At 46.3% G+C, this 13,271-nt stretch overlaps 1 protein-coding gene across 1 annotated transcript in view; it reads left to right on the forward strand.

Annotated features, from left to right (window-relative positions):
* Window positions 1-12,159, forward strand: part of pinx1 (PIN2 (TERF1) interacting telomerase inhibitor 1) — an 88,001-nt gene extending 75,842 nt beyond the window's left edge. The window contains exon 7 of the mRNA XM_084149680.1: window positions 10,176-12,159. Within this exon, the coding sequence (XP_084005806.1) occupies window positions 10,176-10,802 (627 nt within the window). The 3' untranslated portion in view covers window positions 10,803-12,159. The remainder of the gene's footprint in view (window positions 1-10,175) is intronic.
* The last annotated feature ends 1,112 nt before the right edge of the window (window positions 12,160-13,271 follow it).

Consider the following 13,271-nt stretch of genomic DNA (forward strand, 5'->3'; position numbering starts at 1 on the left):
TTATAAGGCTGTAACGTAACAAAATGTGGAAAAAGTCAAGGGGTCTGAATACTTTGTGAAGGCACTGTATATACACCCCCTGGACAGAACACTAGTCTACCGCAAGACAAGTGAAAAGGTGGCTAATGCATTCTGTTGAACCTTTTCCTCCATTCATTCCTGGCTTGATTGATTCATCTACTGAATTGGCTTGGCATGTATGGTAATGTCCTGGCTTCAGCAGCCACGTCTCACTGTTGGCTCTGTTCAGAGGCTAGAGAGAGGGAGAGCTGGAATGTCTTGAAGGAGAGGCCTTCAGAGCCCCAGACCCCTCTCTCACTCTTCTCCCCCCCCCTCTCACTCTCTTTCTCTGGGACCCTCCCAGTGTTCCCGGCCCTGGCCTCGCCAGGGGAGAGCAGACAGAGAGTGCAGGAAGAGGGCTGATAGCCCGCCAGGCTGCTCCTCCGCAGAAGGAGCCTTATCTCTGGACTGCACACATCACATCCTCTTCCTGGGGCTCTGTGGAGGAGCTGGTCGTTGGCTATAGGCGTTGTCTTCCAACCCTCCTCCTCAGACCCTCTTGTATGCTCTTCTGTATCCAACATTTATTCATGAACACACATGTGAAAGAGTTGTCAATTGCAAGTAAACTATTGCAAGCTAGTGTCTGTTAGTGTCGCTGGCTAGCGTCTGTTAGTGTTGCAGGCTAGTGTCGCTGGCTAGTGTCGCAGGCTAGTGCTGCTGGTTGGTGTCTGTTAGTGTTGCAGGTTAGTGTCTGTTAGTGTTGCTGGCTAGTGCTGCTGGTTAGTGTCTGCTAGTGTCTGTTAGGGTCGCTGGCTAGTGTCGCTGGTTAGGGTCGCTGGCTAGTGTCGCTGGCTAGTGTCTGTTAGTGTCGCTGGCTAGTGTCACTGGTTAATGTTGCTGGCTAGTGCTGCTGGTTAGTGTCTGCTAGTGTCTGTTAGTGTTGCAGGCTAGTGTCTGTTAGTGTTGCAGGTTAGCGTCTGTTAGTGTCGCTGGCTCGTGTCGCTGGTTAGTGTCGCTGGCTAGTGTCTGTTAGTGTTGCAGGTTAGTGTCTGTTAGTGTTGCAGGTTAGTGTCTGTTAGTGTTGCAGGTTAGTGTCTGTTAGTGTTGCAGGTTAGTGTCTGTTAGTGTCGCTGGCTAGTGCTACTGGTTAATGTTGCTGGCTAGTGGTGCTGGTTAGTGTCTGTTAGTGTTGCAGGCTAGTGTCTGTTGGCGTTGCCGGCTAGTGTCTGTTAGTGTCGCTGGCTAGTCTCTGTTAGTGTCGCTGGCTAGTCTCTGTTAGTGTCGCTGGCTAGTGTCGCTGGTTAGAGTCGCTGGCTAGTGCCACTGGTTAATGTTGCTGGCTAGTGTCGCTGGCTGGTGTCTGTTAGTGTCGCTGGCTAGTGTCTGTTAGTGTTGCAGGCTAATGTCTGTTAGTGTTGCAGGCTAATGTCTGTTAGTGTTGCTGGCTCGGGTCGCTGGCTAGTGTCTGTTAGTGTTGCAGGCTAGTGTCTGTTAGAGTCGCTGGTTAGAGTCGCTGGCTAGTGTCGCTGGTTAGAGTCGCTGGCTAGTGTCGCTGGTTAGAGTCGCTGGCTAGTGGTGCTGGTTAGTGTCTGTTAGTGTTGTAGGTTAGTGTCTGTTAGTGTTGCAGGCTAGTGTCTGTTAGTGTTGCAGGTTAGTGTCTGTTAGTGTTGCAGGCTAGTGTCTGTTAGTGTTGCAGGCTAGTGTCTGTTAGTGTTGCAGGCTAGTGTCTGTTAGTGTTGCAGGCTAGTGTCTGTTAGTGTTGCAGGCTAGTGTCTGTTAGTGTTGCAGGCTAGTGTCTGTTAGTGTTGCAGGCTAGTGTCTGTTAGTGTTGCAGGTTAGTGTCTGTTAGTGTTGCAGGCTAGTGTCTGTTAGTGTTGCAGGCTAGTGTCTGTTAGTGTTGTAGGCTAGTGTCTGTTAGTGTTGCAGGCTAGTGTCTGTTAGTGTTGCAGGTTAAGAGCGTTGTGCCAGTAACCGAAAGGTCGCTGGTTCTAATCCCCAAGCCGACTAGGTGAAAAATCTGTCTGTGCCCTTGAGCAAGGCACTTAACCCTAATTGCTCCTGTAAGTCGCTCTGGATAAGAGCGTCTGCTAAATGACTAAAATGTAAATGTAAATGTTGCAGGCTAGTGTCTGTTAGTGTTGCAGGTTAGTGTCTGTTAGTGTTGCAGGTTAGTGTCTGTTGGTGTTGTGCCTTTCCCTGCCACTGTTTCTGTTGGGGTGTGATGGAGGAGGGGGTTTCCTGTATTTGGGGGGGGTATGTGTGTCCAGACTATGCTCAGCGCAGCGGTTTTCCCCTGTAGTATCAGAGATGAGCCTAATGGAGGTCCCCAGGCGTAGTGAGAGGAGAGCCACACACCAAGTCACCACTTTCCTCGTTCCCTCCCTCCCTCCGTCTCTCTCCTGAGAGGAATTTCACAGGCAGTTTGAAAGTGGCCCTTAGGCTAGCCATCATCCCCAATCCCAGCTAGATACCATGTAGTTGGACCCCATCAGCTTTGCAACACACACACACACACACACCAAGCCGGTCTATAGCCCCAGTCTATCTGTAGACCAGAGAGGAGGGAGACCATTGTCCAGGAACAGACAGTATAGATTTTCTCCGGTTGGAAGTTGGAAACTTTTGTCCTTAATGGCAGCTCACCTGCAGCTCTGTTCTGTTGTGTCTAACTCGCACCTTGTTAGAAGTTACACCAGTTTCAGTGGAGATCTGAGGCTGCAGAAAACGTGTTAAGGGATTTGAGACGTTAGTCATACGATATGGAAGCCATAGCCTATACAGTGGGCCTCCTGAATTCATTACCCTTTATATGCCAATGTGCTTAATGTTTCGATGAGTCCTTTTTTTTTTTCTCCCCCATGGTAAAATTATTTCTCTAATTCAGTTACTACCTCAAATGTTTTCCTAAGAATCTCAAATATCCCCCCTTACATCTGCCACACGCTTTGGAGTCTTTTTTTAAAAAATTGAATTTTAAAACATACAATCACCTGCAGTGATCTCCACCCTGTCCGGGTCGTCATCCCCGCCCAACCTACAGTATGTGCCAACGACTACCCACCCTATGTGGCAATTTGATGCTTTTTCAGCCATTCCTGAGACTAGAAACTGTCGATGTGCCCTTGAGCAAGGCACTTAACCCTAATTGCTCCTGTAAGTCCCTCTGGATAAGGGCGTCTGCTAAATGACTAAAATGTAAATGTAATTTTTTCTTTTTAAATGTAGGAACAGGCTACCTGAGGGCAATACCAGAACAAATGGCCTATTGATTCTGTATATTCGCAAACAAAATCTGCAGAGCTGCGATGGTTGTATTCCCCAAAATATTCAACATTTTGTTGGTGGCAAGAATTCTGTACAATATTTTTTTTTGCTGAAAAGCACAAAGTCTTGAATCTTGCGTCGTTTTTTTTTATATCAACTCATACACCCCCTGTAACCATGGAATCGGTACATCAAAAATCTCTTCTCAGCTACTTTGTGATCTGTATGGCGCAGCTGTCAACATCCTGGTCCTCAAATGAAACTGGTCATACTAATTTTGATTCTTCTGCCAGTTTTGATCCTTTACATTGGGCAGACGGATAAGTTCCCAGCATGCCACTTGCCTCCTCCATTTTTGGGGAAATGCTGTAATCCATTGGAATGTCATCTTGGATTGAGCAGACCTTCCCATGCAGTTCTGATAGCTCCATGTCAGACATGAGCAGTGAATTTCAAACACAGATTCAACCACAAAGACCAGGAAGGTTTTCCCAATGCCTCGCGAAGAAAGGGCACCTATTGGTTTATAGTTTATTTTTATTATTTTTTTAAAAGCATGGTTAAGTTATTAATTACACTTTGGATGGTGTATCAATACACCCAGTCACTACAAAGATACAGGCGTCCTTCCTAACTCAGTTGCCGGAGAGGAAGGAAACCGCTCATGGAATTCACCGTGAGGCCAATGGTGACTTTAAAACAGTTACAGAGTTTAATGGCTGTGATAGGAGAAAACTGAGGATGGATCAACAATATTGTAGTTACTCCACAATACTAACCTAATTGACAGAGTGAAAAGAAGGAAGCCTGTACAGAATAAATATATTCCAAAACATGCATCCTGATGGCAACAAGGCACTAAAGTAATACTGAAAAATATATAAATAAATACAAAGTGTTATGATTGGGGCAAATCCAACACAACACATTACTGAGTACCACTCTCGATATTTTCAAGCATAGTGGTGGCAGCATCATGTTATGAGTATTCTTGTAATCGTTAAGGACTGGGGAGTTTTTCAGGAATTTTTTTTATTGAATGGAGCTAAGCACAGGGCAAAATCCTAGAGGAGAACCTGGTTGTCTGCTTTCCACCAGACATTGGGGAGATGTATTCACCTTTCAGTAGGACAATAATCTAAAACCTAAAACACAAGGTCAAATCTACAATGACGTTGCTTACCAAGAAGACAGTGAATGTTCCTGAGTGGCCGAGTTACTGTTTTGACTTAAATCTACTTGAAAATATATGGCAAGACCTGAAAATGGTTGTCTAGCAATAATCAACAACCAATTTGATAGAGCTTGAAGAATTGTGAAAATAATAATGGGCATATTTGTATTTGTTATGGATCCCCATTAGTTCCTGCCAAGGCAGCAGCTACTCTTCCTGGGGTTTATTATGGATCCCCATTAGTTCCTGCCAAGGCAGCAGCTACTCTTCCTGGGGTTTATTATGGATCCCCATTTAGTTCCTGCCAAGGCAGCAGCTACTCTTCCTGGGGTTTATTATGGATCCCCATTTAGTTCCTGCCAAGGCAGCAGCTACTCTTCCTGGGGTTTATTATGGATCCCCATTTAGTTCCTGCCAAGGCAGCAGCTACTCTTCCTGGGGTTTATTATGGATCCCCATTTAGTTCCTGCCAAGGCAGCAGCTACTCTTCCTGGGGTTTATTATGGATCCCCATTAGTTCCTGCCAAGGCAGCATCTACTCTTCCTGGGGTTTATTATGGATCCCCATTAGTTCCTGCCAAGGCAGCATCTACTCTTCCTGGGGTTTATTATGGATCCCCATTAGTTCCTGCCAAGGCAGCAGCTACTCTTCCTGGGGTCCAGCAAAATTAAGGCAGTTATACATTTTAAAAACATTACAATACATTCATAACTGATTTCACAACATATTAATATCAAATGTAAATATTAAGTGTGTGCAAATGTTACACAATCCAGGTGTGCAAAGCTCTTAGAAACTTACCCAGAAAGACTCACAGCTGTAATCGCTGCCAAAGGTGATTCTAACATGTATTGACTCAGGGGTGTGAATAATTATGTAAATCAGATATTACTGTATTTCATTTTCAATAAATGTGAAGAAATATCAAAAAAATGTTTTTCCACTTTGTCATCATTGAGTGTTCTGTGTAAATGGCTGAGGGGAAAAATCTATTTAATTAATTTTTAATTCAGGCTGGAACACAATGTGGAGTACTTTCTAAATGCACTGTCACTCTACTATTCCAATTTAAAATATCATTTTAAAACAAAATACCTTTCTCAAACATATTTTCCATAAATACAGGTATTCTATCAACCAGTACATTTTGAGTTTAACCATAATATTTGTTGTAATACTTGTTCTGTCTTTTCTGGGGGATGAAATTGAAATAAGTGTAACCATTTCTTTATTGCCTGTTTTGAGAAAGAGATACTTTTGAACGAGGTTCATTTTAAATTAAACCAAAACGATAAGTGCCAATCTGCACAAAGAGAAAAAAGGCCATTTTGGAACAAGGGCTTTTCTTAGTATTCTGTATAGGTGGAGTCCCGTGTAGCTCAGTTGGTAGAGCATGGCGCTTGCAACGCCAGGGTTGTAGGTTCGATCCCCGGGACCATCCATACGTAAAAATTTATGCGCGCATGACTAAGTCGCTTTGGATAAAAGCGTCTGCTAAATGGCATATTATTATTATTATTATTATTTGTGGGTTCGATTCCCACGGGGGGCCAGTATGAAAAATGTATGCACTCACTTAACTGTAAGTCTCTCTAGATAAGAGCGTCTGCTAAATGACTAAAATGTAAATGTAAGCTTTTAGTGAGAGGTTTAGTGCTTTTAATATTTACTCATCTCAGGACTCATCCTGATTACGTCATCTCAAAAATAGCAACAAAAAAATCAAACATCCCATTGTTCAGCTGAAAATTAAGAGAATCATTTATTTGTTTTTGCCAATGGATCAATGGATACGTCCTCGGAACACTACCCTCCCTTTCTTGTGTGGAATAGTATTGACTGTAATCTGTGTTCTGGTTGGTCGAGGACAGAGATTAATGACCAGTAGAATGCTTGCTTTAATCCCATGTGGCCTAACCAAGAGGTATCTGTAAATCTTGCAATATTCCCTGAATTGCTTAAGTTAATAACCAGCTGCATGAACAAAGAGTGAAAAAAACATACAGGCGTTGTACCAAATTACACCCTATTCCCTATATAGTGCACCAGATCCCTGGTCAAAAGAAGTGCACTATGTAGGGAACAGGGTGCCATTTGGGATGCGGCCACAGATAATATATTTGCTGTATGTAGATGAATACATTAATGTACGGGAGTGAAACTGACTCCAGAGCCATGGGAAGATATCAGAGGGCAAGCACCCTGTGAGTTTACTCTGAGTGTACAAAACATTAGAAACACCTTCCTAATATTGAGTTGCTCCCCCCCCTTTTTGCCCTCAGAACAGCCTCAATTCGTCGGGGGCGTGGACTCTACAGGGTGTGGAAAGCGTTCCACAGGGGATGCTGGCCCCTGTTGACTCCCAATGCTTTCCACAGTTGCGTCAAGTTGGCTGGATGTCCTTTCGGTGGCGGACCATCCTTGATACACATGGGAAACTATTGAGCGTGAAAAACCCAGCAGCGTTGCAGTTCTTGACTCAAACCGGTGCGCCTGGCACCTACTACCATACCCTGTTCAAAAGGCACTTCACCCTCTGAATGGCACACATACACAATCCATGTCTCAACTGACTCTAGGCTTAAAAATCCTTCTTAAACCTGTCTCGTCTCCTTCATCTACACTGATTTTAAAGGGGATTTAACAAGTGACATCAATAAGGGATCATAGCTTTCACCTGGATTCACCTGGTCAGTCGTATGTCATGGAAAGAGCAGGTGTTCCTAATGATTTGTACATAACGCCATATTACTTGCCTTTGTCGCTAGATTTCTAGAAATGATTGGCTACTTATTGCCTTTCAACCCGTCATCAATACACTCGTCTAACTTACTCACCAGTCACTCACCTAATAATGAAATCAGTCTTTGCATTAATATGTAGGCCCTAGTCCTAATCTGGAAGGAACCCAGGAGACTCACCCTGACGATGGTGTTTTCCGTCTCCCAACGAACTGTAGCGTTTTGAAAAATGCCTTCTCCTCTGCTGTCTCTACGGTGTAATGCACGGTAATGACTCGGCAGCATTGTTTAGTGTGGTCCTGGTGACTAGGTCTTATCCTTCAGGACCAATCATTATCAGTAGGCCATTAGGAAAATGAAGACCGACGCGGGGCCGGAGCAATGTGACAAAGTGCTGTGGTTGTGCCTGTTAACCCTGACTGTACCTCCGTTTACAGTTTATCTAGACAATACCTTTGTGGTCTGATGCTTGTGGCGTTGTGATAAAGTGCTGTATCGGTTTAATCCAGACCGAAGGTACGATATCTCTGTGGTTTGTGATGGCGTTGGCTTGGCGTGACAAAGTGCGGCGTCTGTACAGTTTAATCCAGATACAGCATGAATGAACACTTGGTCGGGGGCCATCAGCACTGACTGTGTCTGATGTGACCCAGTGCGGTGTCTCCTGTGACCCAGTGCGGTGTCTGATGTGACCCAGCGCGGTGTCTGATGTGACCCAGTGTGGTGTCTCCTGTGACCCAGTGCGGTGTCTCCTGTGACCCAGTGCGGTGTCTGATGTGACCCAGTGCGGTGTCTGATGTGACCCAGCGCGGTGTCTGATGTGACCCAGTGTGGTGTCTCCTGTGACCCAGTGCGGTGTCTCCTGTGACCCAGTGCGGTGTCTCCTGTGACCCAGTGCGGTGTCTGATGTGACCCAGTGCGGTGTCTGATGTGACCCAGTGCGGTGTCTGATGTGACCCAGTGCGGTGTCTGATGTGACCCAGTGCGGTATCTGATGTGACCCAGTGCGTTGTCTGATGTGACCCAGTGCGGTGTCTCCTGTGACCCAGTGCGGTGTCTCCTGTGACCCAGTGCGGTGTCTCCTGTGACCCAGTGCGGTGTCTCCTGTGACCCAGTGCGGTGTCTGATGTGACCCAGCGCGGTGTCTGATGTGACCCAGTGTGGTGTCTGATGTGACCCAGCGCGGTGTCTCCTGTGACCCAGTGCGGTGTCTGATGTGACCCAGTGCGGTGTCTGATGTGACCCAGTGCGGTGTCTGATGTGACCCAGTGCGGTGTCTGATGTGACCCAGTGCGGTGTCTGATATGACCCAGTGCGGTGTCTTATGTGACCCAGTGCGGTGTCTGATGTGACCCAGCGCGGTGTCTCCTGTGACCCAGTGCGGTGTCTGATGTGACCCAGTGCGGTGTCTGATGTGACCCAGTGTGGTGTCTGATGTGACCCAGTGCGGTGTCTGATGTGACCCAGTGCGGTGTCTGATGTGACCCAGTGCGGTGTCTGATGTGACCCAGCGCGGTGTCTGATGTGACCCAGTGCGGTGTCTCCTGTGACCCAGTGCGGTGTCTGATGTGACCCAGTGCGGTGTCTGATGTGACCCAGTGCGGTGTCTGATGTGACCCAGTGCGGTGTCTCCTGTGACCCAGCGCAGTGTCTCCTGTGACCCAGTGCGGTGTCTCCTGTGACCCAGTGCGGTGTCTGATGTGACCCAGTGCGGTGTCTGATGTGATCCAGCGCGGTGTCTCCTGTGACCCAGCGCGGTGTCTGATGTGACCCAGTGCGGTGTCTGATGTGATCCAGCGCGGTGTCTCCTGTGACCCAGCGCGGTGTCTGATGTGACCCAGCGCGGTGTCTGATGTGACCCAGTGCGGTGTCTGATGTGACCCAGTGCGGTGTCTGATGTGACCCAGTGCGGTGTCTGATGTGACCCAGCGCGGTGTCTGATGTGACCCAGTGCGGTGTCTGATGTGACCCAGTGCGGTGTTCTATTAATATTCCAAACGGGGTACAAAGACTCGCTCAGCAACACCAAAGCCCCCCTGTCTTCTAACTGAAACCAATAGAAGCCTAACTCTTACATTTTACATTTTAGTCATTTAGCAGACGCTCTTATCCAGAGCGACTTACAGTTAGTGAGTGCATACATTTTTCATACTGGAACTCTACTGTCAAGGACTCGGGTTGTCTTTATTTTGTGAGATGTTTTCAAAGGCCAACGGTGCTGCGCTGTGATGATGTCACTGGGACATGTTTCTACAGAAGACTGGTTGATTGACAGTCAGTGGTTGTGGAGGTGACACGTCGTGAAGGCGTGGCAGTTTGTAATGTAGAGATTGGAGGGTGTTGACAGTTTTAAAGGTGGCGGTGCAGTCAAACACTTGATTTTCCTGTTTAAAAGAATAATATTTCCACACAGGTTGAAATAACACTCTGAAATTGTGGAAAGTATGATAATGCCCTTTTAGTGTAAGTCTGGAATTTCAGCCTGTTCAGGTGGGATGGAGTTTTTGGCCCAGAGCATGACATCACAATCTGATTATTCTGACCAATGACCAGTCATCTTTTATTTGCATGTGTATCCTCCTACTCTGAAGGGGGGTCGGTTCTACAGCAGTGCTATTCAAACTTTTTCAAATCTAATAACACAGCCTTAAAATGGGTACTTTTTTTTTTTTTTTTTTTACTTCAACAAATAACCTTCAATTCATTACATTCTTCTGCTTTAGAGTCTAGACAATCATATCCGCCAATCAGGGCTGTGTATGTAAATATATTTACATTTGTATCAACACGCCCACACGATCAGACTGAGCATTTTAATGGTGGCTCAGGGAAATAAATGATTGCAAATCTATTTCATGAAATAAAATGCACACAGTGATTTATGAGACATACCTGTGATTATTTAAAGTAGCAGGCAGTAGGGGAACATGGCTTATATTTGAAATGTGGCAATAAACTATTCTTACTTTTCATTCCTGATGTGTTTCTGTAGGAGAGCAGTGGGCCAGACTCCCAGCAGGTGACAGAGAAGGAGAACGGGGAAGTTACAGCACCAGCTACAAAGGTTGCGACCCCTGAACCTGATGTAGAGGCCATCACCAAGACAGTCACCAGCACCCTCTCCATGCAGGAGTACTTTGCCCAGCGGATGGCTCAGCTAAAAAAGGGTCGTGGCGAGTCTCCCACTGCAACCTCGTCACCAGAGAGCAGTGATGGGCAGCAAGTCCCGGCTGATTTTGTCACTGACGACACGGAGGAACTCACGTCGAAGAAGAAGAAGAAGAAGAGAAAGAGAGAGAGGGAAGAGGATGAAGTGGTGATAAAGGAGGAGTGTGACGTAGCTCCCGTGTCGGAGGAGTGCGAGAAGAAGAAGAAGAAGAAGAAGAAGAAAAAGCGGGCGGAGAAAGAGGTGTTGGCTGAAGACTGCAGCGCCACCACTGGTGTGGAGCAGAACTGCGAGGACGACCAAACTGTAGACGTAACGGAGTCTGAGGTTGTAAATAAGAAAAGGAGGAATCAGGAGGAGGAGGTTGCAGTGGAGGACGAGGAGGAGGTGATTGTGGTAAAAGAGAAGAAATCTAAAAACAAAAACAAAAAGAAGAGGAAAGAGCATTTGTAGAAATCTAGAACTGTCTTCTCTTGTCCTCTTGGAGTGTGCACCCTATTCCCTATGTAGTGCAGTACCCAATAGGGCTCTGGTATAAAGTAGTGCACTGTAGAGAACAGGGTGCCCATTTGGGACGCACAATAGTCCTCAGGTTTCTCTGCTACATTACAGCAGGCCTCTGGCCATACATGGAAGACCTGGGTCTATGCACAGAGTGATATTCCCATCAGGTTGTTTGGACTGAATATCTGCTGGGAGTAATAAAGGGAGGCCTACGTTTCTGGAGCCATGCAGGATGAGTTTGGTGCTTTCCCAGAGATACACTTTTAGAATGATCATTGTGACCCTATGTTCTCTGGATGTCCCCTGTAGTCTCCTGTAGTCCCCCTGTAGTCTCCCTGTAGTCTCTGCTCAATATAGTCTCCCTATAGTCTCTGCTCCATATAGTCTCCCTGTAGTCTCCCTGTAGTCTCCCTGTAGTCTCCCTGTAGTCTCCCTGTAGTCTCTGCTCAATATAGTCTCCCTATAGTCTCTGCTCCATATAGTCTCCCTGTAGTCTCCCTGTAGTCTCCCTGTAGTCCCCCTGTAGTCTCCCTGTAGTCTCCCTGTAGTCTCTGCTCAATATAGTCTCCCTATAGTCTCTGCTCCATATAGTCTCCCTGTAGTCTCCCTGTAGTCTCCCTGTAGTCTCCCTGTAGTCCCCCTGTAGTCTCCCTGTAGTCCCCCTGTAGTCTCCCTGTAGTCTCCCTGTAGTCTCTGCTCAATATAGTCTCCCTATAGTCTCTGCTCCATATAGTCTCCCTGTAGTCTCCCTATAGTATTCCTGTAGTCCCCCTTTAGTATTCCTATAGTCTCTGCTCCCTATAGTATTCCTGTAGTCTCCCTGTAGTCTCCCTATAGTATTCCTGTAGTCTCCCTGTAGTCCCCCTGTAGTCTCTGCTCCCTATAGTATTCCTGTAGTCTCCCTGTAGTCCCCCTGTAGTCTCCCTGTAGTCTCCCTGTAGTCTCTGCTCAATATAGTCTCCCTATAGTCTCTGCTCCATATAGTCTCCCTGTAGTCTCCCTATAGTATTCCTGTAGTCCCCCTTTAGTATTCCTATAGTCTCTGCTCCCTATAGTATTCCTGTAGTCTCCCTGTAGTCTCCCTATAGTCTCTGCTCCCTATAGTATTCCTGTAGTCTCCCTATAGTCTCTGTATGACTATATGATGAGCTTTGATGAATTGATATTCGACAGCCATTATAATACAGGGCAGGGGACCTTTCATAGTAATGGACTGATGTGTGTTTGATATCACAATAACGTGTTCTCTTTTTAATCAGATGAAATCAAGCTGTCGGTGTTGCTGATCAATAAATCAAACTCAAAAAGAGAACTGGGTTTTTATCTGTTGAATAATGTTCTATATTGGCTTTTTGCCTACTGACATTCAGCACATCCAGTACACAGGCCTATATACTGTCATTACTATAGTCCATATGTTAATGTTTGTAGTGTCTAATGTTTTGTCTGAACCAGGCCTGATACACCACAATTGTGTGTTGGCTAATCACCTTATCGATCGATCCATTAACTGCCTCATCTCATGTTTATATGGATCAGCTACAACATTGTCCTCCATGGGCTCCCGAGTGGCGCAGCGGTCTAAGGCACTGCATCTCAGTGCTAGAGGCGTCACTACAGACCCGTGTTCGATCGCGGGCTGTATCACAACCGGCCGTGATCGGGAGTCCCATAGGGCGGCGCACAATTGGCCCAGCGTCGTCCGGGTTAGGGGAGGGTTTGGCCGGGGGGGGGGGCTTTATTTGCCTAATCACGCTCTAGTGACTCCTTGTGGCGGGCCGGGCGCATGCAGGCTGACCTCGGTCGTCAGTTGAACGGTGTTTCCTCCGACGCATTAGTGCGGTTAGGCGGGTCGTGTTTCGGAGGACGCATGACTTGACCTTCGCCTCCCGAGCCCGTTGGGGAGTTGCAGCGATGAGTCGAGATCGTAGCTGAGGAGAAAAAGGGGGTAAAATACAATAAAATATCTTTACTGTTTTATTGTCCTCCATATCAGTTGTATTTCTGTTTAGCCAACATAGCGTGGTGCGACATGTTGAATGGTACAGTCTATGTAGGTTGTGCTTTGTGTGACTTGTTGAATGGTACAGTACTTGTCTATTCAAGTTGTGTTTTCATTAGTACCCTAGCAATATGCCTTTTGAGGGAATAGACTGACAGAATAAATGCACTCCCTTAGCAACTCCCTTAGCAACTCCCTTAGCATCTGACAGTTTCAACACTCTGTTGTGTCATTTATCAAGTTATGAAATACAGACCAAACCCTAATAACAAGCTGGTCCTGTTTGTCATCTGAGTGGGTGATCAACTTTATAAGGAAACTATCTCCAGTGGGTTAGAGAATGGCGCTGGTGACACCAAGGGTAGTGGGATTGGATAAAAGCGTCTGCTAAATGGCATATATACACACTACCGGTC

Source organism: Coregonus lavaretus (assembly GCF_964263955.1).
Source record: "Coregonus lavaretus genome assembly, chromosome: 31".
NCBI lineage: Eukaryota > Metazoa > Chordata > Actinopteri > Salmoniformes > Salmonidae > Coregonus > Coregonus lavaretus.